At 39.1% G+C, this 27,604-nt stretch overlaps 1 protein-coding gene across 3 annotated transcripts; it reads left to right on the forward strand.

Moving 5' to 3' along the window:
• The first annotated feature begins 248 nt into the window (after window positions 1-248).
• Window positions 249-27,359, forward strand: PROSER1 (proline and serine rich 1). 3 transcript variants are annotated; one of them, XM_032403113.1, is made up of 14 exons: window positions 249-1,089; window positions 3,776-3,902; window positions 3,995-4,060; window positions 6,212-6,280; window positions 8,247-8,341; window positions 9,553-9,646; window positions 11,623-11,733; window positions 13,268-13,351; window positions 14,508-14,586; window positions 15,195-15,290; window positions 19,396-19,440; window positions 22,845-24,639; window positions 25,096-25,246; window positions 25,854-27,359. In XM_032403113.1, exons 2-14 carry the CDS (start codon window positions 3,831-3,833, stop codon window positions 25,974-25,976), a joined length of 2,880 nt encoding a protein of 959 aa, XP_032259004.1. In that variant the 5' UTR covers window positions 249-1,089; window positions 3,776-3,830; the 3' UTR covers window positions 25,977-27,359. The 3 variants fall into 3 exon arrangements, with proteins under 3 accessions (XP_032259004.1, XP_032259005.1, XP_032259006.1); XM_032403114.1 differs by lacking the exon at window positions 3,776-3,902 and having other exon boundaries at window positions 25,854-27,357; XM_032403115.1 differs by lacking the exons at window positions 3,776-3,902; window positions 3,995-4,060 and having other exon boundaries at window positions 25,854-27,358.
• Window positions 27,360-27,604: the final 245 nt, after the last annotated feature.

Below are 27,604 nucleotides of genomic sequence, written 5' to 3' on the forward strand. Positions count from 1 at the left end.
GGGCATCCATAGATATGCCTTAACCACTTGACGTTCATTTTTTTAAAAATTCAGATTGAAAAATAAGACTCAAGCACACTCAAACCCAAAACATAGAGATGTGATCCTTAAAAGATGACTTTCAAGCTCTGAGAGAGATTTCAACTGCATCCGATTCCGAGGCATCCAGGCATTCGCTATGAACACCTACGTTCCCACACCAGGACCTCTCCATTGGCTTTCGGGAAAGAGGGGCCTAAGCTGTTGGCGCAGAGTTGAGTTTACTGGGGCGCGACGGGTTTCGTTAAAGGCCCCCAGGAACCGGTGGGAGCTGTGGGGGTAACCAGGAAGGGCTCTAGACGCTGTGGGCGCCGCGGTGTTCGGGAGTCCCCCTACCGGGGAGCGTGCCCCCCTTTGCCGGGCTCCTGGTGCTCTCCGGCCGCCGGCCCGCTCCCGGAAGCCGTGGCAGCTGATAACAAAGAGCCTGCCAGGCCGCCGCTGCTCGGGCTGCGGAACCCAGGAGCCAGCGCAACTGCTGGGGTTGAGCGCAAGTCGGGCCATGAGTGCAGGTTCGCGGCGGTGAGGGGCGGCGGCGGCGGCTGAGGCGCTGGTGTGGGCCGAGAGGCTAGTGCCTCCTTCCTCGCCGCCCGCGGGAGCCGGGGTGCAGGTGCTTCTCTTCTCCCACACGGGAGAGCGGCTTTACGACCTTTCCCCGGCGGCGCCTGGCCTTCAGCTGCCGGAGATCGAAGCTCAGCCCTGGCTACCAAACCCTGGATTTCTCTGCAGGACTCAGCACCGGGCTCTTCCCCTAGGTGTCCTGAAGCTTTGTGTGAAGAAGCTGAGGAAACCCGACGGTTTTTGCTTTTAACAAAAAGTTTTTATAAGTGTGCATTTTTTGAAATTTTTGCAGATTTTGAAGTACTCTCTACCTCTTCGCGTCCTTTTTCTTGCCCCTGGAGTCTTTCCTCCTCAGCTAGAAACATTTCTACTATTGAAGCAGACCAGGGATGAACGTTTTGTAACTGAAAGTGTAACTGTTAAAACCACGTTGAGACAGTAGTCAAGATGGACAAAAAGTCCTTTGAAACGGTGTTGGATGAAATTAGAAAGGTAATTGCACTTAATTTCTTAAACCAATCTATGAGCTACCAATTCTCGTAGTTAATTCTCTTTGAGGGACTGCGTGCAGACTGCAAAATGTGGGTTTTAGGATTGCGAAATTGATTGGAATTTTAACGTACACAGTATGGGAGCTTGTAGTTTGATACGCTTCACTATACAGATAGAGGTTAAGTTATGTTAATGCTAAACTTGACTATCAATGCAGTATTGTGGAAATTATATTCAAAGAGTTCTCATTCCCAAGCCGGCTGTACACATCTTTTAAAAGCTCTGTACTTGTGGAGAAGTGATTTAATATTTCTGAACTGATCACCTCATCTTTCAGTAACCTAAAGACTGAAAACGAGGTAATACGTATAAAATTTCTTTAATGGTAGTTATTATGGCAAGTTTTTCAAATCTGAAGATAGGCACACTATATGTTGCCTGGACGGACAAAATTAATGTCCAAAAGGCCTCATGTTTTTAGGAGTGGGCTTCAATAACTTGAATTTCAAAACTTTTTCTTCCTGCTTTCCAAATTTTTGCTTCCTTTCGAGGCCATTGTATGTAACCTAACTTCCAGAATGAACCAGACAGCAAAAAAATTGGGGATGTAGCCTTGAGCCTAATAAATACCTAAAGCACAAAAGTAAGAAGTTTACCGAATTAGAACTGGAAGGACTTTCTGTACCATTCTTATGCTAATACAGGGTGCTTTGCTTAGAATTTCAGGGTGATTATCTTGCCATTTCCAAACCTTTAAGACCCTTGATTGACAGGGAAGGATTTGTTACTTTAGGCTTCAGTTTATGAAATTATTAATAAAATTGCCTGTGGGGGCCCCTAGGTGGCTCAGTTGGTTAAGCATCTGTTTTCAGCTCAGGTGGTGATCCCGGGGTCCTGGGATTGGGTCCTGCATCTGGCTCCCTGCTCAGCGGGGAGTCTGCTTCTCCCTCTATGCTTCCCCCCTGCTTGTGATCGCTCTCTCTCACTCTCTTTCTCTCAAATAAATAAAATCTTAAAAAAAAAAAAGAACTTCAAAAAAATTGCCTGTGTACATGCCGTTTTTCTGCATTGTCTATAAAGCAAAATGTTTTTCTTCATCCTTCATAAGACTTTTTTTTTCAAATTCATATGTTAGGTTATATTTAGATATTTGATGATATTGGATGTTCTTTTTGAACAAAATTTCTGCTTTTGCAAATCCAATTTGTGCAATTAAGATTTGCAATAAAATGTCAGCTTGCCAACTATATGTTTAAAATTTGTAACAATTTGTTCATGAGCTGATATTTAACTACTGTTTATGAGGAAATAATTTGTGTGTCCAAATAGACCAGTAGATTTCTACTTTTGGAAGCTATAGGATGCAATTTGTATATGCTCTCCCTTCTTGTTATGAAAAGATCACATAGTAAATACTAGTGAGGGATGTAGAATATTTTCCAGAGATGAAAATCATACATGAGATAGCAACTTATGTTCTTATTTAAGTCCTTATTTCTGGTCTGCAGGCAAAATATGTCTTTTGCTGTCTGTGCCAAATAATTAGATACATCAGCATTGTCTTAGTCTGCTAAAATGGGATTAAAATGTAGGCGTATCTAAGTGAAAATTATTGTTTTTTTTAAAAAATTGCTCTCAGACTTTGTAAATGTAAGTTGGTTTAAACCAGGTAATCACTTCCTGAGGTTACATCTCAACAGTACATTCTCTAAAGTACATTATGCAGGGGCGCCTGGGTGGCTCAGTCGTTAAGCGTCTGCCTTCGGCTCAGGTCATGATCCCAGGGTCCTGGGATCGAGTCCCACATCGGGCTCCTTGCTCCGTGGGAAGCCTGCTTCTCCCTCTCCCACTCTCCCTGCTTGTGTTCCCTCTCAGGCTGTGTCTCTTTCTGTCAAATAACTAAATAAATTCTTTAAAAAAAATAAAGTACATTATGCAAAATGCCATTCTCTCCCCCTCACCTCCCTTTTCAGTGAAAATTAAACTATTAAAATAACGGGCAACTTGGATGTTTCTTTCAGTTAACTGGTCATATTTTCTCCTAGCAAAGTGATGTATATGCCAAGTACAAATAATTGTTTTGTAGTAAAAGCAGAGGGATTAGTTGATTTTTAATGATTAGTAGTTACCAAATTATGATTGTTTCCATCTATAAGCTCTGCAAACAGTTGTAAGGAGAGCATATGTGATTTCGTCTGGCTCCAGATAGTGCTGGGTCAAGGCCGTCGCCGTACTTCTCTCTGAACTTCCCATTGATAGGGGCCATGTAAGGAAAGAAACCGTAATTTACTGAGTACTACTATTGTTATGTCTACTATTGACTATTTTAATCTTAAGGTGGATAGTGAATGGTGTTCACCTTTTGTGGGTAAAAAGCTTCTCAGGGTAGTTAAAATGCCTTTCAAAGACCACACTGCAGGCACACATATTGAATCGAGGGCCCTCTGTGGCTCCTTGGGTTCTTATATCCCAGTGGAAATACTTACCATTCACGTTTCTCTATTAGCACATAACAGCTGCTCAGTAATTGATGGATGAGTCATGCCTGATATAATTAGTCTTCTTAAAAATGACAATTTGGTTGAAATTGGGATGTTCTGAAACTAATTATATTTACAGGAATTCTATTTGTGACTTCTAGTAACGTCAAATCTTGTCTATTACAGTTCTGTTCCTTTTCTTGTAGGAGTGAGTAGGGAGGCCCGGAGGTTTTCCTGCTGTCTCAGTGTATCCCTTACAGCATGGAACCTGGAAAGGTAGAATGTCATGTCACCATAGTGACTAGCTGCCTCTGTGTGCTGCGGCTGAGGAAGGTCTGCCTTGTTTGAGTTGCTTAGGTAGTTTTGATAATATGCATATTACTGTTGCTTACATATATTAATGCTCTTTTTCTGTGTTTTTTTAGGCTGTTCTGACAGAGTACAAATTAAAAGCAATTGAGTATGTGCATGGATATTTCTCTAGTGAACAGGTATTTGTTCTATTTAAGCAAAACCTTTTTTTTACTCTGATGTTCTAGTTAAAGTCTATTTACCTGCTGGTCAGGTTCAGAATTGCTTTTACTTTGTTGCTATATTTATTCAGAAACGTTAGAAGCTTTTGATATTGATAGAAAACTTTGCAGAATTTATAGTTCGAGTATTTTATAAACATAGCTACTTTCACGGCAATATCATATGTTAATATGATTTTAAAATGCAGTGTCCAAGAAAAGCATATTTATCATTCTGGGCACAATATCATAAATTTATAAACTTCTAATGGTAAACATACCCAAATTTGTACAGAATTTATAAATCAGTAATAACAAAATTCACTACACGTTAGAAAGAAAACTTGAACAAATGGTGCATAATGGTTCTTATATGAAGCCGCTACGTAAAAATTTTAGCCATAAGAAAAGAAAATATAGTGTCTAATAAGTAGTTTCTGTCACTGCCAGAAGAGTAATGTTTTAAAGCTTAGTGAAAACTCACCCAGCTTCAGGGGGAGTTTGCTAATTAAAAACAATATGTATGCATAAGCATGCATACATACAATATACAGATCAGATTTCTGAGGAATGCTTAGAAAATACTCGATAGAGAAATAGGGCGGTGCTCGCTTCGGCAGCACATATACTAAAATTGGAGAAATAGGGCGGAAAGAGAAATGTATATCTGGAGAAGAGTTCTGGGAAAGGGTAGGAATGTGGAGAGGGTAGACAGTGGATGAATCTGTAGGTGGAGTTAGTAAACGCTCCACAACTTTTTCTCAAGACTTTTCAAACTTGAACTTTGAATAACTTTAAGCCTGTAGAAAGTTCTGACTGCTAAATCCTTAAAAGCTACTTCATGATTTGCATGTCTTGCTGCCTATTTAATCAGTGTTTTTCAGCTGTCCCATTACCTTTCAAAATCACCTTATGCTTAATTTAAATGTTTTAAAAAGATTTATAATGTCTCATAGATAACAACTTCCCTTTCCTTCTTTTGTGTGTGTGTGTGTGTGTATGTGTGAAATTTTGTAGAAAACTTCCCTTAGTGGTTATTCCACTTGCTAAACTCAAAGCTTCTTTCTAAGTATGACCTGCTAAGCCTACTTACTGTATTGAAGGTTTTTCTTCCTGTATCAGACATATAGTTGGTAACTTTTTTTGGTTGGTAAAGTGGCAGGTAGCATTTACTATAAAGAAAACCATTATTCCCATGAAAATGAGGAAAGTACACATAATACCCATTTGTAATTTATGCATCACTTTATAAGGAGTAAAAAGTATTTTTACTCTTCTTCATATACTATTCCAGTCTCTAGCATTAATTTTGTTTTGTAGAATAATTGAAACCTTAACACATTTTCAGGAAGTTACAGTAAAAGAATTCATTAACCCAGATTTCATTACCCTCTCTTCTTTGAGTCATTCTTTTTTTTCCTTTTGGAGTTCCTTTGGACGCAGTGAACAGGGTGGTGGTGACTACGCAGGGACTTCACTGCTATGACCTTGATGCGCTCCGCACCTCTCACTAGCGATTTCACGGGATCTCCCTCATTCATTTGAAGTTCACTGGTGGTGGTGGGAGAGCCTGGCTAACTGTGCTCTCAAAATGACCTACTTACTGTTTAGAAGCTGCTGGAGTAAGTCATGGTGATTCTTACATTTTTAGGGAGGAGATCTGTAGTGTAAATACGAGTACTGTGCCCTTCAGACTCAAGGAAAAGAGTAGGAGATAGTGGACCTACACTAAACCACACCACTGAACACCCTTTTGTGATTGATTACAAATGTCACTCTGCTAAATTTTTAAAGTTTTCCATTTGTAATATAGCTTTATATTTCTAAACTGACATTTATCTCCATCTAATACTTTTTCGATCTTCCTTTTCTTTAGGTACTTTGTTTTTCCTGTACTTTATACCTTCCGTTTATTTCTATACCAGCGCTGCCCCAGACTCTGTGATGATGGAAATGTTCTCTTTCTGCACTATCCATTGTGGTAGCTCCCTACTTCTTATAGCTATTGAGCATTTAAACTGTGGTTTGTGCCAATAAGGAGCTGAGTAGTATTTCAAAGTCCTGAAACAAATCTTGTGGAAATGTTTGCAAACGCATTTCATTAGAGCTAAAGTAATTCTTTGCTTTCAGGTGGTTGATTTACTGAGATACTTCTCTTGGGCTGAGCCTCAGTTAAAGGCAATGAAAGCATTACAGCATGTAAGTAACTTATTTTTCTTTGTAGTGTAGAATTTAAGTATTTTGAATTCTTCCCATGTTTTCTATAATTGATCTCAAGTTGTAATTTGTTTGCATTAGAAAAACTGATCCTAAATTTTATTATACTTTGATTAATCAAATAATTACTAAAAAATTAGGAGTTCCCAAACTGATTTAAATTGTATGTACTGTACTACTAAATTGTACACCATAGGATCCTAATTGGCAAATTGGAAGAGAAAATATTTATAGGCAAACAAAGCATAGAATTTGAATTCTTAAGTGTTTTTATGTACTTCTATTTTTTTATATCTTTATCCTCATGTGTTTAGTCTTAGAACAATAGTCAAATGAGTTTATATTTACATTTTTTAGACCAGCACTGTCCAAATGAACTTTTAGCAATGATAGGAATGTTTTATATCTCTGCTATCCAATATGGTAACCACTAGCTACACATAGCTTTTGAGCATTTAAATGTGTCTAGTCTGCCTGTGGAACTGTATTTTTAATTTTACTTAATTTTAATTTAAGCAGGCACATGTGCCTAGTGGCTACTATTAGCACAGCCTAAATTAACAGAGGCATTTAAGTCAAACAGTATCTGTCTACGTAGGAAGATTTTCCTTGGATTATCAGGGATGGATAGCCTTAAGGGAATCTACAGATCCTTAGCTTCCTAAACTAATTTGCCCAAGAAAGTGGCTAGATCTGTTAGTGCTTCGCCTCTTTAACAATTCGTTTTTTTCAACTCTACAAAAAAAAAGGTTATCTTACCCATCCACCCATCACTCTTTTCTCAAGGACCAAAGAGACCATGTAATCTCCTGAGAGGGAGGGCAAAGCAGAGAACTTCTGTAAGAAATACTGATGGGGACCTCTCTTTATTTTATCAAGACAACAAACTCATGACAAAGCTCTGAGGCCTCTGCTTGCTTGTTCACCTACTTTAGAATTAAAATTCAGAGGTGAAAAGGTTAGCGTGAGCACAACTTATAAGTCAGCCTTTGCTGACAAACTAAGTCTGATTTGGTTGTTTTCACACTGAAGACTAACCTCGACAATTAGGTTATGCAGTAGACATTTTCATAAGTGAGATAAATGAGTAGTTCCAAAGTTTTTACAAATATATAATAAACTGAATATAAATCAATTTTTTGTAAGTTTAAACTTGTGGTATAGTTTTTAGATGTCAATTTAAAAACTTGCAAAGGGGTATGTGTTTTACCAATTCTTTTGGTGCTACCTGAATAAAATTGTCTGAATAGCATTGCTCTAAGTTTTAGGAGTCTATTGGGTATTGATTCTAAATGATCTTCTTGCATTGACTTTGCTTTTGAATTTCCTCCACTATTAAATCTGTAAATTGGTGGAACCTTATCTTCAAAACCAGAAGTACCCTAGTCAAATTACAGAACATTGCACACAATCTTCCAGTGTCACAGTTCATGTTAATGTAAGACTTTTAAGAAAGTTCTACAGTAAAGAATGCTGTTTAACCCATCTTTTCCCTACCTGAGGTGACTGTAGTACTCTTTTTTTAGTAACACTATTCAGCACCACAGACCTCACTTGAGGAAGCCCTGACTACAGAACGCTTAGCACTCTAAGGAATGTAATTTTTTCTAACTTTTTGAGCAGTGTATCTCCCATATTTATAAATATCCCCTTTTTTAGAACCTTTCTGAGGAAAGTAGTACATGTAAATATTTTTCTTCTATAAATAAATACATTGAGAGACATTGATAAAAAAAGCACAGAGGGGGAACTTAGATCTTCAGCTGAAATAGTTACATTGAAAAAGTCTAAGGTTAATTCACATGGTTGTTAGGCCTTGTTTTTGAATAAGCAGTTTCACTTCAAATACTTAAATATTAAGAACATTTAACTATGTTTCTCCCAAAATAGCAATCTCTGGCATGAAAATTTCTCATGTTGAAAATAAAATTATTTTTTATATTAATAGAAAATGGTGGCTGTTCACCCAGCAGAAGTGGTCAATATACTCAATTGTTTCACCTTCAGTAAAGACAAGCTAGTTGCTCTTGAACTGTTAGCTTCGTGAGTATTTCTTTTTACTTTATTGGAGAAAATTTGGAAGACTTTTTAAATGTTTTTTAACTCATTAGTGTCTATTAATGTCTCAGAATTATATTAGTAAATGGAACTCTAATAAAATCTGTGAAAGGGTAGACTGAATTTTTATACCTAAATATCTAGGGGCGCCTGGTTGGCTTAGTTGGTTGGGCGTCCAGCTCTTGATTTCGGCTCAGGTCATGATCTCAGGGTAATGAGATCGAGCCCCACTTGGGGCTCCACTCTGGGTGTAGAGCCTGCTTAAAGATTTTCTCTCTCCCTTTCCCCCTCCCTACGCCCCCCCCCAACTTGCACACGCTCTCTTTAAGGGAAAAATAAATAAATAGATATCTAGTGTACTTATTACAAATGGTTACAACTTAAAAATAACCAGGCATAGTGAGATTATTTATTTGATTTGTCTTCATTTCAGTGATTTCCATTGCTTTCCGACTCTGAGTAGTTTGAAAGGCTCATTGAGAAAGCCATAGGGTTTATAGTTAGGTTCTGATACATGTACTTACTCTTTCTGGACCCGATGCAGGGCTCCATCCCAGGACCCTGGGATCATGACCTGAGCCGAAGGCAGACGCTTAACGACTGAGCCACCCAGGCGCCCCACATATGTGAACTTTAAATCCTAGAAGATCTGTGAAAACACTAAGCATAGCATTTAATAAATGATCATAATGAATGTAAGCTCAAAGAGAAAAAAAGCCTGCTCTTCTGCATTATGGAAGAGTCTATAGATTGCTGTTTATTGAGAGCACATGCATTTTTAAGTCCATTATATGTTTATAGATGTCTACAAAAATACAAAGTTAAAATAAAGCATAAGGTAAAACTTCATTTTTAGATCAACCATTATTTTTATGCGTTTGGCACATGGCTTTTTTTCTGTTGCCATAGATCTCCTACTACTCATTGAGAGGGTATATTTTCAGGAATCTCAAAATAGTGATTTTTATTCATAGAACTACTTCATTACTTTTAGGTAACCAGATGAACCTCAGTTCAGTTATATTTATCATTTTTATAAAAATATGGTTTACATTCACCAATTAAAACTAAATCACTTTTCTCCATATGTCATTCGGGGAAAGGTTACTCAGGTATGGTTGTTTGGTAAAGGTTGTTGGTGTTTGTATATATGTCCAGGTTCTTAAATCAAAAGCTAAATTGCATTTCCTTGGTAGAAACATTGTTGATGCACAGAATTCTCGTCCCATCGAAGATTTATTCAGGATAAATATGTCTGAGAAGAAACGGTGCAAGAGAGTACTTGAACAGGTAATTTTCTCAAGATTGCTATATAAATAGAACATTGGGTTTTTCTGAATGTTGATGAAGGAAGCAAAGTACCAGTCTTACTTCTGTGTTAACTGTGATGAATAACCTGACAGCTCTTGTGCGATGGGTCAAGATGGCATCCCTGCGGTCCATGGAGGACAGGAGCTGGGCAAGGGGGGTTCTGGGGGATAAGGAAATGGCTTGAGAGTGAGACGCCAGTTGGCTTCTCAGCTTCAGCCTCAGCGGGTGTTTATTCTCGGTCCCTTGGTAGCTTTGCCGTGGCTCCAAGTTTTTGCCTTTAATCCTATGTATTTAGGAACGTGACGGAAAAAAAAAATTTTTTTTAATTTGTTTTGTCATCAGTCTTACTACGTTAATCAAATTTATAAGAGATGGATAATAAAGCAAAATTCCAGTTTACTAATTTAAAATCTCTAAGAATGGGAGGAGTAGTATTTACCTAAACCTACTTGACTTGAGTTGTCATTTAAGGTAGTTATTTCTTAGGATTGTGATGGCTGGAAACGGAATTAATGATTAGAAACCTGCTTGAGGAAGATGCATACTGCTCTCCTGGGGCCTTGCAGCCCAAGCGCATTTAATCCTTAACACTATCTGCTAAGCTCAGGGGTAGCAGAGAACTTGGCTTACTCATGAATTCTGTTGTAGCAGAAGCAAGATCTGAGCCCACATTTCTTTACTTTAATAAGTTCTCCATTGGTTTTCTTGACTAAATTCTTTAAGGCACCATGCATTTACTGCTGTTGTTTTCTTCCTTATAAAGCATTCTGATCATGTCAGAAATAATTTGGTCCTGAGTATTTTCCTTCTCAGAAATAATGTGGCCCTGAGTATTCTGTGGAATAGGCTCTCTGGTCAGTGTAACTTAGTACAACTTTTCTGGAAGGTAAACTTGAAGAGCCTTAAACTGTTCATGTCTTTTGATGCAGAAAATTCTATTTCTAGGAATTTATTCTAAGGAAAGAAATAGAAATATACTAATTTGTATGTAAGGGTATTTACTCTGGTACTATTTATAATAACCAAAAATTGAGATAATTTTTAGGTTTGGGTGTTTAGTCGTGACTGGATTATATAGCTAATTATGTGTGTTTGAATGAATTTATAAAACCAATATATCTCTGTAACAAATGTGAATGAATTTATAAAACCAATATATCTCTACAATAAAATAGATGACATCCTGCATACTTGTAAAATATAGCTATATATAGCTTCATATCCGTATAGCATAATATAGATCTATTGGAATATACATCACCTAATGTAGTGTTTTTCATTCAATATTTATTGAGTATGAACTCAATATTTGTTAGTGTACCATTGTAGAAGCTGAGAATGCAATAATAAATAAGCTAGAACATCCCTCAACATGTCTCATAATCATGTAATGCTGTGTTGAATACAGTATACCTAAATAACTCTTGCTTTTTCAGCAGTACAGCTCTTTGGATACCCAGTGTCCCATGTTATTTGTTTGTTTTTCTCCACTCAGTTCTAAACTTCCTCAGAGCAGAGTCCATGTATCTTTCATCTGTTGCTCTCCTTGTCTTGCCTGTAACAGGAGTTTGGTGTTTATGCAGTTGGACGACGACATTTCTTGGTTTGGAGAAACGGGACATACCAAATAGTAAATGAACTTGTTGGCACACAGTTTACAAAATCTGCTGTGGAGATATCTTTGTATGGGAGTCTATTAGTTGTGGCTAATAGAAAACTAATTAAAAACATTATGTTACCACTTTAATAATTCCATTTAAATAAAGTGATTTTACTTATGAATTTTGGTCATGTTCACTACTGTAAGTGCTAATGAATTCATGAACAGATTAATGTGATGCTGTTCTTGATTCATATTTTTAACAGGGCCTCCAAATATCCAGAATACTTAACCTATGAGTTTTTTAATTTTTTTGTATATTTATTTATTACCACCCTCTTGTTTTTTGTTACAGGCTTTCAAGGGGGGCTGCAAAGCTCCTCATGCTATGATATCTTCTTGTGGAACGATCCCAGGAAATCCGTATCCCAAAGGAAAACCTAGTCGCATAAATGGAATTTTCCCAGTAAGCATATGTTTGTGGCTATGAGAAACTTCTTATGGCTTACTATGAAATTTAGCTTAGTTATGATATTTAAAGAAAATGCCAGCTGATGATGCTTCTGCCAAGGATAGGAATTTTATTAGGTCAGCAGCTTAATTCATGGGTTCAACACTGATCAAAAGTTCATGTATAAACTGCATTAAAGTATTTGTGTAAGATGTACAGAAGAACAAGACAAATAGAAAAGAGGATGATTTTGTTTTGTTTTTCCAAGTATTTTAGAAGCACTGCTTTGCACTTAGTAAAGGAGCATTTCTCAAATTCTCAGTGTTCCTCAGACAGTTTCACAGTTGAGTATGTTTGAGAAATCGTGTGCAGTGTTTCCTTCTTGGACAGTCACATTGCATGATAAAGGCTCTGAGAAGTCCTGAAGGAAAGAAACCTGTTTCTATACCATCCACAAACGTCTTGTAAAATTATCTTTGCAAAGAGTGCCGTATTTTTATTGCAGTGTAACAAGTAACCCTAAAACTCAGTGGATTAAAACTAAACATTATCTTACACAGTTTCTATGAATCTGGAACCTGGGAGTGGCTTAGGTTGGATTTGGCTCAGCGTTTCTTATGAGACTGCAGTCATCTGGGGGCTTGAGTAGAGCTTGAGACTACTCCCAAGGGGGCTCAGGTACATGCCAGGCAAGTTAGTGTTGGTGGTTGGCAGGGGGTCTTTGTTCCTCACGGTCAGGCCCTGCCTGTAGTGCTGCTTGAATACGTCATGACATGGCAGCTGACTTCCACCAGAGCAAATAGTCCAGGAGCAGGCAAGTGCAAGCTTGTTGTCTCTTGTGACTTAGCCTTGGAAGTCAGATGCCATCATTTCTGGAATATCCTATTTATTATGCAGTCTAGCACTGTTCATTCTGGAAGGGGACTTCACAAGGGCATGTAGGAGGTGAGGATGTCTGGGGGCCATCTTGGAAGTTGGCTTCCCTACTAGTATGTACTATGTAGGCACACGCTCTTAGGAGGACACATTGTAGTAGTCTGTCCGCTTATTCTGATCTGTTAATAATAGTCTTGAATGAGGTCTCATTTATTCTTATATAATATGAACTACCTCATTTAATGCTTATAGAAAACATCACTTTTTTTGTCATCTATTTTTAACTGTAATGTAGGTACTCTTTTTGATTCTTTGACCATTATACATACGGGAGCATTGGAAGTCTGTTTCTGGGCGCTCCTATGGTGCAGGGAAAAAAAGTTAAAACCTACATTATCCTGCTCTTCCATGTGTGTGGTGTACTTGTTTCTGAGTTCCTCTGTACATGTTGTGAGGGTTCTCTGGCAGAGGAAGGTTGAGGACCTTAGCAGGGTCTTACAGCCAAGACAGGACTGGATCTGGAATCTAGATCCTTTAACTCTTACCAAGTTAAGTCCTTTTCTTCATTGTAATACAGTGAGGGTTTTGTTTAGTTTTGTTTCTCCTTTGGGTTTGTTGTTTTTTAAGTCTCAATTATCTTTCTTTCTTTTTATTTTTTTATTTATTTAAATAGGGAACCCCCTTGAAAAAAGATGGTGAAGAATGTACTAATGAAGGCAAAGGAATAGCTGCACGGATTCTTGGACCATCCAAACCGGTATGTTTAGAGAATAAATGATGACACGGGCCTTAACTCGTACATGTAGTTTTCTGTCTGTTCACAGCACACAGCATCAGTTCTGTTTTCGTGTTGTGAAATTTGAAGTATACTAGAAACTCGAGGAAAGTGAATAGGGAACTATAGCATAATTAGTTAACAGTGTCCAAGGCCCTTCTGAGGTTTCATGTTTCATTTTAAAGTGAGACCAGTCCAATTGTTTTGTTTTGTTTTTCCCCAACCCTATTCAGCTGTTCCCTTGAAGGTATGGAGAATGGAGAGTTTGCTTTAAGGTTGTGGTTTGGCCAAATTAGTATTAATAGTAGTGAATCAAGAGTGGAGCCCGGAGGTTGAGAGTATTTTGAAGGGAGTGATCATGATTGGTTAGGGTATCAACTGAACCCAAAGACAGCCCTGTAGGTTGAAACATTGTTCGAGCTGAAGTGGGAGAGGCCTGTCACAGCCGTCTTGCAGCCCCTTAGAAGTACAGCATCTGGCTTAGCTTCAGAGACCTCTGGTTCTCTAGAGACCAATTCTTGGGATGCTTTTGTTACTTACATAGTTCTATCAACTACAAAATAAAAGATTTGTGGATTTCAAAGGCAAAAAGACTAAAATACTGAATTCATAATCCCAGTCTGCATTCTACTCGAGTTGTCAGAGTGCTGAATGCTAAAGAATATAGGACTTTGTTCTTCCAAGGAGAAAAGAGGGTAAGAATGGTAAGATGAATCTCTGATGAATTTTGGAGGCTATTGGAAGTTCTTGGGTAGTCAAGGTTCCTAAACCTAGCGGATTTCTTGTGTTACAGAGGAGGAGACAAAAATTTTTAGATTAACTTCGGCTCAGTCAGAGAGGAGTTTGCTATTTAGGATAAGGTCTGATCCTTCATTGGAGATGATTTAATACTGAAATTAAAAATAAACCCCTCCACAGCAGTCTTTGGCAGGATCTGCCTTTGGAATTTATAGGAACCACATTTATTAAAGCAAAGACATTTCCCTCACTTGTGCCATGTATTAGGCCAGTAGCATTTGATATGCTGGAGCACTTTTAGCCTCTTACGACTAAATATTTCAAAAGACAAGTTGTATTTTGTTTGCAGGGAGATTGCTGACTTAGTTTTCTTTAACTGCTCCACTTCCCCCTCATCTAGCCTCCTTCAACGTACAATCCACATAAGCCTGTTCCTTACCCAATACCTCCATGCCGGCCACACGCAACCATTGCACCAAGTAAGCAGTTCATTCGTGTTCTATTTTTTTTCTTTTTGCTCTTTATTAAGTTGAAGGTAAATGTTGGTATATCTACTTGGGAAAATTGGAGCACTTGTGAAATCCGCTCTCCTGAGTTTAATTCTGCCCACGGTGGGCTACACAGTCTCTTGGTCTACAGCAGTGCGGGAGACAGAGTTTAGTTTAGGGTATTTGCCTTTTGATAAATTCATTATAGATTCTTGTTAATCATTATTATGGATTTTCACTTTGGTAAATCATCATGAATCCCATTTCAGTAGTTGGGGTTCAAAGGTATCCTCAGTACATCTCACTTAAAAAGGTCAACTGTATGTGATTAACAGAAAAGGCAGATAATTGAAGTATGGCAGGATCTCCCTGCCCTGCCACTCAGTGAGCTGACGTCTGGAATGAGCATGCAGTGGGAAGTCAGAATCTCCAGCTGTCTCACTTGATCTCAGCTTTGTCCTTACACTAGACCCAAACCTCTGTGTAAAATGCAACTCTATCATATTAGCAGTTTTAAGAATTAGATAGCTCTGTTAATATGGTTTGAATTCTTGGCCATAGAATGATACTGAATTTTTTTCCCTATAATTTTATTTTAGGTGCTTATAACAATGCAGGTCTCGTACCATTAGCCAACGTCATAGCTCCGGGTGTACCCCCTCCACCTCCATATACTCCTAATCCAGTAGGAACAGGTAAAATCATGTTGTTACGGGATGCTAAAAGTAAAAACTTACAGACGTACACTTGGAGGGGACAGTTGTTTGATACGGTGTGTCCTAGCGGGGAAAGGAACTCACGAGCCTGACGATGGATCTGAGTGTGATATACAGGCCCCACTAGAGCGGCCTTGGCCCGCCTGTGTGAACATGAGCAGCTTGCAGACAGAAGAACCATTTCTCATGAGCAGGAAACTCGGACAGGCTATGGAAAAGTACAACTGACTTGATGAGTATTACCATTAGGGCAGATTACTCCTACTGTCGGAGGAAAGGCCTATGCTCACAGGGGCTTAAGCTTTCCCCTACGCGCTTCAGTTCAGCATTTTCCTTTGGGTCTGTTGGGAACATGGGATTTAGCTTACATTTTTATTTGTGTGTCTTTTACAAAAATTTAATTTTTATTTGTTAGGTATTGTTTATTTGACTCTTCTGAGTTTTAGGTCTTGCCTAGAAAACCCTTCCCCATCCCAGCAGGATGAAAATGTCATCTGTATCCTCTAATTACTTTGATAGGGATTTTTTTTTTTTAATGTATAGCTTTTAATCCACTCACCATCTGTTTCTAGATACGTGTAGGTTAGGGATAGAACTTAATTTTTTTTTCTGCCCTTCCCAGAGACTCAGTTACTTGATAGCCATTTTTAACAAATCCTTACTAGCCAGAGTGGTTCTGTTGTTTGCAGCTGGGTACTCCGATGAGATTTGCTAAACAGTTTTCCCCAAAATTACTGTTTTATTTCTTAACCCTTGTTTATGGTACCTTTAGCCCTTTGAGTTTTACGTTTTTGCATAGAGAAAGAGAGGCTATGAAAGAAAAGCTGGAACTGTTTTATCTTGTTTCAGATCTTAACCCTTAACCCTAGGGAGTCCTGGTAACCTGGGTCTTGTAAGGCCCTTACTGCGTCTGGAATTTATTTTCATATAGGGGTGAATAGAGGTTCATCTTAATTTTTTTCCAGATGGTAGCCTGTCAGGCCAGCACCATTTATTAACTCATCTGTTTTCCCCACTGACCTAAAAGGCCGCATTTGTCTTAAGTTTTCATATACACACATGGTTCTAATTCTGAGTTCTTTATTCTGTTCCAATCTAGTTATTTCATGTTATGATGATATATTGATTTGACTAGCAGATTTATAGTGTGTTCTGATATCTAGTAAGGCTAGCTTTTTCTCTTCCTATAGTTTCTATTTTTCTTACTATATTTGGAAATTTTTTTTTCCATCTGAACTTTTAAGATTATTTTATGTAGGTAAGAACAGTTGAATTTATGTATGCATATATATATAGTTACATATTATATATTAGTTACGTTATTACACTAATATATAATTATAATATATAACAATTATATGTAGTTATATATATTAATTTGGGGAGATGAGACATTCTTATGATATTAAGTCTTACTCTTCAATCATATGTCTGCTTTATATTATGTCAGGTAGTAGTGATTTCCCACCAGGACTTGTTTTATCTCTTTCAAGAAGATTTTATGGTTTTCTTTATGTAGGTTCTTTGCCATGGGATTATCTCTAGGGACTTTAGAGGTATTTTTCATCAAAATTACAAATGGAATATTTCATTTCTAGGTGCTTGTTACTAATTACTGACTCTCTTTTTTCTTGATAGTCTCTTAAGTTTTCTAGGTATAAAAAAAAAGTGAGCTGATTTGTACTTTACTATATTTCTTTTTTGCCTGGCCTTAATTGGGTGTTAATATTGTCCTAACCTTTTTGTTTTCATTTTATATAAGTATTTTGCTTTTATCTTTCAGTTTTTATTTTAGGGTTTTATTTATTTGATGGGTTAGTTGGTTTATAGATTATATAGCTGGATTCTGAGTTTTAAACCAGTGGGCCGGGGTGGGGAGAGACTTAATAGGAATTTTCAGTCATCATAAAAATAGCATATTTGTTCTTAGTCCTTCCATTTTATTTTTGTATTCATTATTATTCTCTTATCCCAGTTTTTCATTTTCCTTACTTTTTTTTACTTGTATTAGTCAAATTGCTGTTTTATTTTTAACAATTCTTCCTCCTTGCCCCACCCCAACTTAGAAATGTTATCTTTAATATTGCTAAGGATTGCCTTCATATATATGTGTGTGTGTATATATATATATATATATATATATGAATTTTTTTTTTTTTTTACCATCATCGGTACACAAAAACTAAAAAAAGCTGCTCCGTACTCCACTGACTTCCATTCTCACTCTTCTTTTTTGTCGATTTGTGTGTTTTGTTGGAATACCATACATGTTTTCTTCTGCACCTCTGAACTTCTGGCTTCTTACTCTTTCCTCTGTTCTTTGACACCCTGTCCTGATATGCTCATTCTGCTCATTCTGCTTTTCTTTTAGTAAAAAAAATCTTTTAAGCAGTTTTTTCAAAAGGGCACATATACAGAGTTGTAGATGAGAAACCCAATTCCAGTTAATTTTCTTTATTAGAACCTTGGTCTCTTCCTATAAGCTTACAAAGAAAATACTCCTTATCTTTAGAGTTCAGAAATGTCTTTAATCCTGGAGTTTGGCTATTTCACCAGGATGTCCAGATGTGGATGTTAGCATTAATCTTTCACGAAACTCTGTAAGCTCTTTGGATATGAAAATTCAAGTCTTTAAAGCTTAGGAAAATTTTGTTTTTATTATTCAGTCAGTTATTGCTTTTTATCTGGTCTTTTTTCTATCTCTGGTACTCTTATTTTGCACTATATTTGCCTTCTAAGTCTCTTACCTATTCGTGTATGGAATCCTCTTTTTTTTTTTTTTTTTTGTATTTTTGCCATTTTAAATGTGATTTTATTGTTGTTTTTGTTTCTTATTTCCAGCTCAGTAATTTAGCTTTCATAGTATTATCTCTACTCTTTACCATTCTTTGCATTTATTAATTTGGAGTCAGGTTTTTATATCTAAAGTCTTCATCTTCTCTGCTTGTATTTTTTTGCATATTATGTGTGTATGTGTTCTTAATTTGCATTACAAGGTTTTACACTTCTTTTTCTTTCATTGAATCTTTGTTGATAGACACCATATGTTTTGGTTGTTTATTTGCACCAAGTTCCTTAGACAAGCTATGATCTTTTTTTGCTCACTATGTCAGGGCTTGTAGATTCTTTCTGCACCTCATACCTGTCCCATTGTTGGTTTCTTGGGCAGTTATTGTCAAGCCATGAGAGGTAATTTTTTTCCCTTTGTATCTTTGCCTGATGGTCTAGTTAGGTCCTTCCATGGAGGGTAGGGAGGAGGGTGCTTTTGGTGTTGGAGTCACAGGCTTCAAGTCAGCCTCCACTGGGGTGGTTCTTAGCAGCTCCTAGCATAGGGTCTTTTCCAGAAATGACTGCAACAGGAAGGCAGGGCCCCTCTCTGTCTGTTTGCTTGGGTCATCGTATGGCCTGCGAGATTGGTCCCTCAGGTGGCAGTGGATTCTGCGCTCAACATCCGCCTCCCACCTCCAAGTCTCCCTGCTGTTGAAGTGACTGTCGGTTTAGCCAGTAACGGTGCTCCTTCTCTGCATTCCAGCTGTAGGCCACACTTTGTCCTCAGTGGCACACTCAGGCCATCCTTTCCAGAAAGCGTTCCTAAATATATCTGTAAAATAACAATGCTTATTTAAAACCTCCTAAGTTGTGGCTTAGTTGGTTGAGCATCCGACTCTTGGTTTTGGCTCAGGTCATAATCTCATGACTCGTGGGATCGAGCCCCATCCCATCGAGGGCTAGCATCTGCTTCCTTCTTCTCCCTCTTCCTGTGCCCCTTCCCTACCTTGCAGTCTCTCTCTAAAATACATAAATAAAATCTTCAAAAAAATAAAATAAAATAAAACCTGGTAAGTTAAAGAAAAGGGGGTGTGGGAATCAGTGGCTTGTAATGCAGTCAATCTTCATATAGTGACTACTGTTATCTTTATTTATTTCCTTTCTGTTTCCACTGGCATACACTGTTTTTCCTAACATAGCATGCATACATATCCTGAGTTTTTCTTTTTTTTTGATGCCAGTCTTTGGTTATTATGGTGATGATTAATTTGAATAAAACTTGAAATCAAACTTTTATTTATTTATTTTCATATAGAAAATGAAGACCTTTCCAATCAGTCAAAACCTACACAGAATCAAAGTAAGTATCAACTTTGCTCCAGATATAGCTGAAGTCTGTCCTGGTTGTCTGCTCTGTTAGTCACTGAGAACAGTTTGAATTGAATGTATTTGGAATCTGTGCTTTGGGGAAAGTTCCTAGTTAAAGAATTTAATCAATACTTGCTAAAAGTGGCTTGATAGTGGTACATTATGTATACACAGAATGAAATGCACATATTAACTGGATTTAAAATTAACCATTTGCCTTTGTGTCTTATATGAAAAACTTGCAATATAATCCAAGTGCTATGTGGGCATTACATCCACATTCACTTTACATTATGTGATATTAGAAGCCTCATTTTTGTTTTGATATGAACACATAAGATCCTTTTTCCTAAATGCTATTTCAAGTACTAGTTTTAATTATTTTCATAAGTATTGGGAGTAGCATAGCTTAATGTAGAAAAAAAAAATAAGGGGTGCCTAAGCAGAAAGTGGAATTGAAAAAGGAAGATGAGGGGCGCCTGGGTGGCTCAGTCAGTTAAGCGTCTGACTCTCAGTTTCACCTCAGGGCTTGATCTTAGGGGCTTGAGTTCAAGCCTGGTGCTGGGCTCCATGCTGGGCTCCATGCTGGGCTCCATGCTGGGCATGGAGCCTACTTTGAAAACAAAAAAGGAAGGAAGGGAGGGAGGGAGGATGGGAGGATGAAAGGTGACATGCCTGCAGATGGCAGCAGTGCTGCAACATTTTATTTTTCTTCTAGTTGAGGATCTTCGTGGTCAGGAAGGAGATGTGTGCTGATAGGAGACAAAGCCTGAGCTTAGTTCTTGTGTAGCAAAGTAGCACATCATTATAGTGCATAGTTAGGAGTCTCAGTGGGAATTCTGTTCCCTGAGCAGGGTGCCTAACAGTGGTTTTTGCTGGTGGTTTCTAAAGGAGGTAGTATAATGGGCTGGAAAAAAACACTGAGATGTCAGGACGTCATTTTCTTACCCTGCCTAGCTTTGTGACCATGTCATTTAACTTGTATGAAAAGGAGGTTGAGGAAGCTTGAGCCTTTATGCTCAGCTTCATTAATCTGTTTCTGAAGGGAGTAACAGGTTAAGTGTCATAAGAACCATCATTAGGAATAGCATACTTTGTTTTCCTATGCTCTGTTATGTTAGCATGATTAAGATTTTATTTTCCTTTTGAACCATATCAAGAAACAAAAAGATAAACTAGTATAGTGGTTAAGAATATGGGTCCGTCAAACCAGGGTTCAAATTTTGGTTGACCTTTTTTAAAATTATTACTGTGACAAGACCGCACTTAATGAGATCTACCCTCTTTAATTTTTAAGTACACAATGTAGAATTGTTAACTATAGATACAGTGTCATACAGCAGATCTCTGGAACTTATTTACCTTGCATAACTGAAACTTGATACCCTTTGAACGCTACTGAATAGCTGCATGATCTTCTAACAAGTTGCTTTAAACACATAAGATCCTTTTTCCTAAATGCTATTTCAAATACTAGTTTTAGATTTAGTTATTTTTAAGTTTTAGATTTAATATTTATGGGGTTGTTCGTACCTATCCCAGAAGGTTACTTGGGGACAAATGAAATGATAGGCATAAAGTACTTAGCACATCATCTGACAGATAATGTTTTATGGTTATCAACCAAATTACATGGCAGGAAAGTCGTATTTATCATGGTATGTTTTGGGGTTTTCTCGATTTGTTGTTGTTTTATTGCATCTTAACTGCAGGCCCTGTGTATGGTTAACAGTGCATGGCTTTTGCTTTATATAAGAAGATCTTCAACAGAGGCTGCTTATAAAGAATGCTATGGGACAGTCTGGTCTGACCTTGTGATCTGTCCTTCACTACATGGTCTTCAGCATGTAGTTACATAAGATAGTGAATTCTCAAATATTTCCCAACCAGTGTTGATCCTAATAAATGTTTAGTACATTATTTACAAACACAAAACTAGGTATATATTGTGCTTCTAGTTCTTGTTAAACAAATGCAAACAAAAGTACAAATCCATTTTCATATGTTCTCTAAATTTAAAATATCTGGTTTTATTTTCTTTATTACTGCTAATGACATGAATATTATCAGACTTCAGGCCTTTTGAGTTTGAAGTTCATGTATTTCTATGTTACGGTTTGTCAATTCTGCCATCTTTCTTTTCTAAACTACCATAAAATTTGTTCAGCCCAGTATAGCACCTTTTGGGCATCTCTTAGTACAAATAGATGATGTATGTGCTGTTTTCTTCCATTCTTTTCCTGTGGTCCCTTCCCCACCATGATTAACATTGTGCATTACTTCATTGATCGTGTCAGCTTCCTTATGCAAAGTCTTTATTATGCATAAGTTTAGAAACTTAAGTCTTAGCCCATGAAAATAACTTTCACATGATTATCACTGCAAAAGGAACATTCTCTGTTTACAAGTGAAATACACTTTGATATGAATATGGCAGCAGATGATAGTTGTCATTATGACTTTAGGTACCTAAGTCATGCTTTCCATTTGACACCAACAAGATTTTCATCAAAGGCTAACATTGGCACTAAATTGATTCAGAGGAAACACAAATCATCCCCCCAAATACTTACAATAATTATTCATAGAGTTTATGAGAATAAAAATACTGTAGCAAACTCTAGTGGAATTCTTGAGAGTAAGTCGTTGGATGGGTTTGGTAACTATAGTTGAGGTCATGGTGATATATCCAGTGGGGCAAACACTCATTAAATACACAGGTGCCATGTACAGTGCTAGGTGCTAAGGCTCTAAGGAGGAATTAGACATGGCTTTTGCCCCTAAGGGAACTCCTCGGACAAGGCAAGCAGCATTTGAGGTTGAGATTGTGTGGAGGAGGCAGTATGAGAAAATGGGGGAAAAAAGCTCTATAGATTATAAACTGGAATATCAAGTTCGACTCACAGAGTGGTCATAATACTGGAGAAATAGGCATGAATCCTGGGAGGCCCATTGTGACCTAAGAGGAAAGTGATGTCCTGAAAACTCTTAAGAGGGGGAAGCAACTTGTTTTACTATTCTAGAGAAGTGGTTTGAGAGAATGAAAGCTAAAGTCGGTACACCAACACTAATCACAATTAAATTTTTAATTTTTAAAAATTAGGAAGTTACAAAAGGAAAGTTTGTTTGCTAACTTCTCAAGGCTTCCTCACTGTGCATTGGAGGGCTCTTCTAATCAGAGTCTAGAAGACAACTGGCTCTACCTGAGGCTGCATAGGGAAAATCAGGGTCATGGAATCTAGCAACGTGTACACTGCAGTAGCCTATTATACCTGTTGCTGATTTTTTTCATGTTTGTCAAATGTTACAGAAATGTTGACTCATCTCTTTTGGATTAAACTTTGACATTTCAGCGTGGTGATATTCTTGCCTTTCTCCCCCCTCCCCCCGCAATAGCATTTTCTACCCCAGCAAGTCAGCTCTTCTCTCCTCATGGTTCCAATCCTTCAACACCTGCTGTGACGCCCGTCCCTACCGCATCCCCGGTCAAGGCAGTAAACCATCCATCAGCATCAGTAACTGCTACCGTATCCGGGCTGAACATGGTGAATACTGTCCTGCCGGTGTTCCCAGGGCAGGTCTCCTCGGCCATTCATACGCCTCAGCCATCAACGCCGAATCCAACGGTTATCAGAACCCCTTCCTTGCCTGCCGTGCCTGTTACTTCTGCCCACAGTACAACATCAGCTCCTGTCCCGTCGGTTTTTTCTGGCCTGGTTCCCCTGCCAGGTCCTTCCGCTCCTCCTGTCCCGGCCCTTCAGGCGACATCCACACCTCGGGCCGCTCCTGCTTCCAATGAAACATTTGCTCCGACTTCCGCCGCTTTCACTGGCCTCCCCTTTTCTGCCACCTCTACTGCTGCTTCTGCCAACAATGTCAATTCTGCTTCACTGTCATCAGTGTTTGCAGGTCTGCCCTTGCCCCTAACGCCGTCATCCCAAGGTGTGACCAACCCGGCGCCCTCTGTCATTGCCGGGGGCTCTGCTCCCAGTGTGGCCTGCCCACTCGGTGTAAATAATCCTCTTCTGTCTGCTTTAAAAGGCTTTCTGACATCAAATGATACCAGCTTAATCGGCTCATCTGCTCTGTCCTCTGCTGTTACAAGCGGGCTGGCTTCACTGTCTTCTCTTACTAATCAGAGCTCTGATTCGCCGGCCTCGGGCTCTAACAAGTGCTATGCCCCGCCGGCCATGCCCGGCCCGCCGAGGGCTTCCACCCCCGGGCTGGCCGTGTTCCCGAGCCTGCCCGCCTCCGTGGCGAACTCCGCTTCCACCCCGTCGACTTTGCCCACCCCTTCTCCGCTGGTGACGCCTACGTCGTGTGCCGCTGCAGGGCCGGTCAGCTGTGGCTCCTCCGCGGTCCTCCTGCAGGGCCCCCACGCGACTAACTCGGAGCTGCACATTGCGTCCGCGCCCGCTGTCACCACCGGCCCTGTGCTGATCAAAACTGAGCCCACGAGCCCCACCCCCTCCGCCTTCAAAGGCCCCGCTCCTTCCGCGAATCCCTCTCCTGGCGCTTTAGGTCTGTCAGGGACGTTGGGCCGCACGTACACGTCAGCTTCGGTGCCCATCACTTTGTCGACTTGCCTTAATCCTGCACTGTCCAGCCTCTCCAGTCTGACGACTCCCCTGAATGTGTCCAACCCCCTTTCCTCCATCGCCCTGCCGCCGCACGCTTCCTCCGCCCCCATCACTCCGGTGTTCACTGCTCTGCCTCCTTTTACTTCTTTGACCAATAATTTCCCTTTAAGCGGCAACCCGCCTCTTAACCCGTCAGCGGCTCTGCCAGGGTCGTTAATAGCAGCCACCTCGTCTGCCGCGGTCACGTCCGCACCCGTCCCTCCTCCGAGTTCCACCGCGGCCGTGCTCTCGGGGCTCTCGGCCTCGGCACCGGTCTCCGGCTCGGCGGCACCTTTCCCCCTCAACCTGTCCACCGCCGTCCCTTCCCTCTTCTCCGTCACGCAGGGACCCCTGCCCTCTTCAAACCCCTCCTACCCCGGCTTTTCCGTCTCCAACACGCCCAGCGTCGCCCCCGCCCTGCCCTCGTTCCCGGGGCTGCAGCCGCCGGCCACGGTGGCGGCGGTCCCAGCGCTGCCCGTCGCAGCCACGACCCCATCGCCAGCTCCCGTCCTCCCGGGATTCGCTTCCGCCTTCAGCTCCAATTTCAACTCTGCTCTCGTTGCACAAGCCGGGTATGTGGATACTTTGGAGATAGGATATGGTCATTTCTGACCTACCTTGTAGTTCATAGTCTTCTTGTTAAGTCATTCCAGTGAGTCTAATCTGATTGATGGGTGGTGCTAAATTATATATTTCTGGGCTGAAACTTCAATACTCAGAAAACATGTGTAGCCCTTCAGCCATGTTAAGTATATATAATATATCTGCTCAGATTATTGTAGTATTCGGTAATTTATCCTTATTATAAAGCAGCAGAAAGTATTACAGGTAAAACATAGACTTATTACATTCAGGATAATGTACTTTATAATAGAAAGTAAGTTTTATGTTAGTGAGTGGCTGACTTTTCTGGTTCCTTCCAATGGGGAAGTTTAAAGTTTGTTTTACATCTAGGTAGTTTTTGACAAATACAGAGGCAATAGGTTTTGTCTTATTTGCATTTTGACCTGTTCTGTCTATTGTTTTAGCTTATCATCTGGCCTTCAAGCTGCAGGCAGTTCTGTTTTTCCAGGCCTTCTGTCCCTCCCGGGTATCCCAGGGTTCTCCCAGAACCCTTCACAGTCCTCCTTGCAAGAATTACAGCATAATGCCGCTGCGCAGTCGGCCTTGTTACAGCAGGTAAGCAGGCAAGGTCGGGCAGAAATTAAATGGAAACATACATGCGTAGCCTCTGTCCTGATAACCGTGTAAGGCCAATGATGATATCCCAACACTGGCAAAAATCTTCTCTGAGAAGCGTGTCCGGAGAGTTTAGGATTAATCTCCCCAAATCTGCAAATTATTCTTGTCTTCCTTCAGAAGGCTAACAAAGGTGGTGGAGTATATTCGTCTATATGAATTGTTTTTCCTGCTTACAGACTTTCAAATCTTAGCTTGGAGATTTTACAAATGGAATCTTTACACATGGCAGCTATATTTGAGCTGGGTTTTTTTTATAATTTAAGCTAACATAATGGACTTTAATTAAATCATGTTTTCTCTAGAAAACCTATTAACCTTTTTTGAAAGAATATTAAGTATTTTAATGGCATTTCTCTTGGCCTCCACCATCTGAAGAATTTTGAATGTTTCTTAAAAATTTCAGGAGACTATGCAGACTTATCTTGCCCCAACGTTTTCTCTTTCTTTCCTATTCTAAATATCTGTAGTGTGGTACAGGCAAAAGCAAGTACCAACTTGATTGAATTTGGCCCTCTGCTAACCTGCATGTTCTTCTTTCTATCAGGTCCACTCAGCTTCAGCTTTGGAAAGCTATTCAGCTCAGCCAGATGGGTTTCCTAGTTACCCTTCCACACCAGGAACGCCGTTTTCGTTGCAACCAGGCTTGTCCCAGAGTGGGTGGCAGTGAATAGATTTTAATTTGTATTCTCCTTTGGAGCAACATCAAAAATGCCTAAGGACTGCAGTGAACAATCTGACTAATGTGAAGTTGGCTAAAAGTCAGAAAATGAGAATGAGGATAATCCTGGGGAAATTAGGATAAGAGTTTAAAACATGGAGATTGCATTTTTAATGGTTTTAAGTATGAACACTCTCCCATGTAAATAAGCTGATAATGAATTGTACGGAGAATAGTATTAAAAAGGTGTTCGGGGACTTTTCACCTCCCACCCTATGAAATTTTGAGTCGTGTATGTGATCTCTGTAGGAAGAATACTAAAGAGGTTGAACTCTTTATAGCCGAATACAGCCTTAAATCTGCTTGTATAGCATCCACTGACAGAAGTAATAGTTATGCCTCAGACTTCTGGGTTGCATTTGGCCCTGGGGGCATGATTGCCCTTGGTGTGCACGAGTGGTTCCTATTAGCATCCTTGGAACTCAGTACTCCGTATGTATCCACAGAAGGGAGCTTGAGACCCACGGTTATTTCTCATTTCTGACATTTATGCTCATACATATACTGCTGAATTTAACTTAATATAGATCAGGTAAGTGAAAATGGTGCTTAATATAGTCTTTAGGATGACTTTCAGGTGTTTTCGACTAAAAATATATCCAAAACAACTCTTTTACAGAAATGCAAGTAAGGCTTGTGATAATTTGCCTTCAAAACTCATTTCTTAATCTCAGCAGTATCCAAATGAGTGAGGAACATTTGACTGACTCTTGGGCCACCTCTATTACTCATTGTACTCTGGAAGCTCTTGGTGAATGTTTACAATCATGGGATGTAGTGTTTCTATTTGTACTTAAAGTCCAACGCTTATCTGAAAGAATGACGTGACAACAAATAGAGAAGACTTGCTCCGTTAGTAACCATGCAGTGTGTACTCTATCTAAGGATCTGTGGTAGTATATAACATGATTGAATGTCATTAATTAAGTCTAAGAACTGCCACATTCGGGGGGACAGGGAGTAGGGAGAATGATTTTCAATCCTGTGATTAAAAGTGTAAACTATAGAATCTACTGTAGTACATTTCAGCATCTAGAAGTTTTACTTTTATAAAGATGGTGTCTGGAAGATGTTGCTAATGTATTTTCCTTCAACACGGGGAACAAACTTTTTAAGTATATTAATAAATATTCCTGTATGGTTAGTTTTTAACAATTTTTTAAAATAAACTTTATGGATATGACAAATATAAGTGTTTTATTAAGTGCTTCGAGAGGCTTTTTAATTTTTCGTATATGCTAATACATAGAACATTTTTGTCCAAATTCATTTGAAACTCAATTGCTCATTCCTTTATATATTATCTTACGTGAAACTTATAACCAACACTTGAAACAGACTATTTATGCCTTTAATTATCTGCAAACACAGAATGTAACTGCATAGTTAATCCAATGCCAGTTGCTGGAAGTTGTCATTTGTTCTTTTTTAGTCTACACTTATAAAACCTTTTAAAGATTGTCTTATATATATATGTTGACCATTCACTCAAGACAAATTAATGAGTAATCTTTCTCTAGTGATACTGCTACAAGATTTAGTTTTACTGTCCCATGAGCCCCTGTCATCATAGCAAA

The sequence above is a fragment of the Phoca vitulina genome, unplaced genomic scaffold, assembly GCF_004348235.1.
Source record: "Phoca vitulina isolate PV1807 unplaced genomic scaffold, GSC_HSeal_1.0 scaffold5, whole genome shotgun sequence".
NCBI classification, from domain to species: domain Eukaryota; kingdom Metazoa; phylum Chordata; class Mammalia; order Carnivora; family Phocidae; genus Phoca; species Phoca vitulina.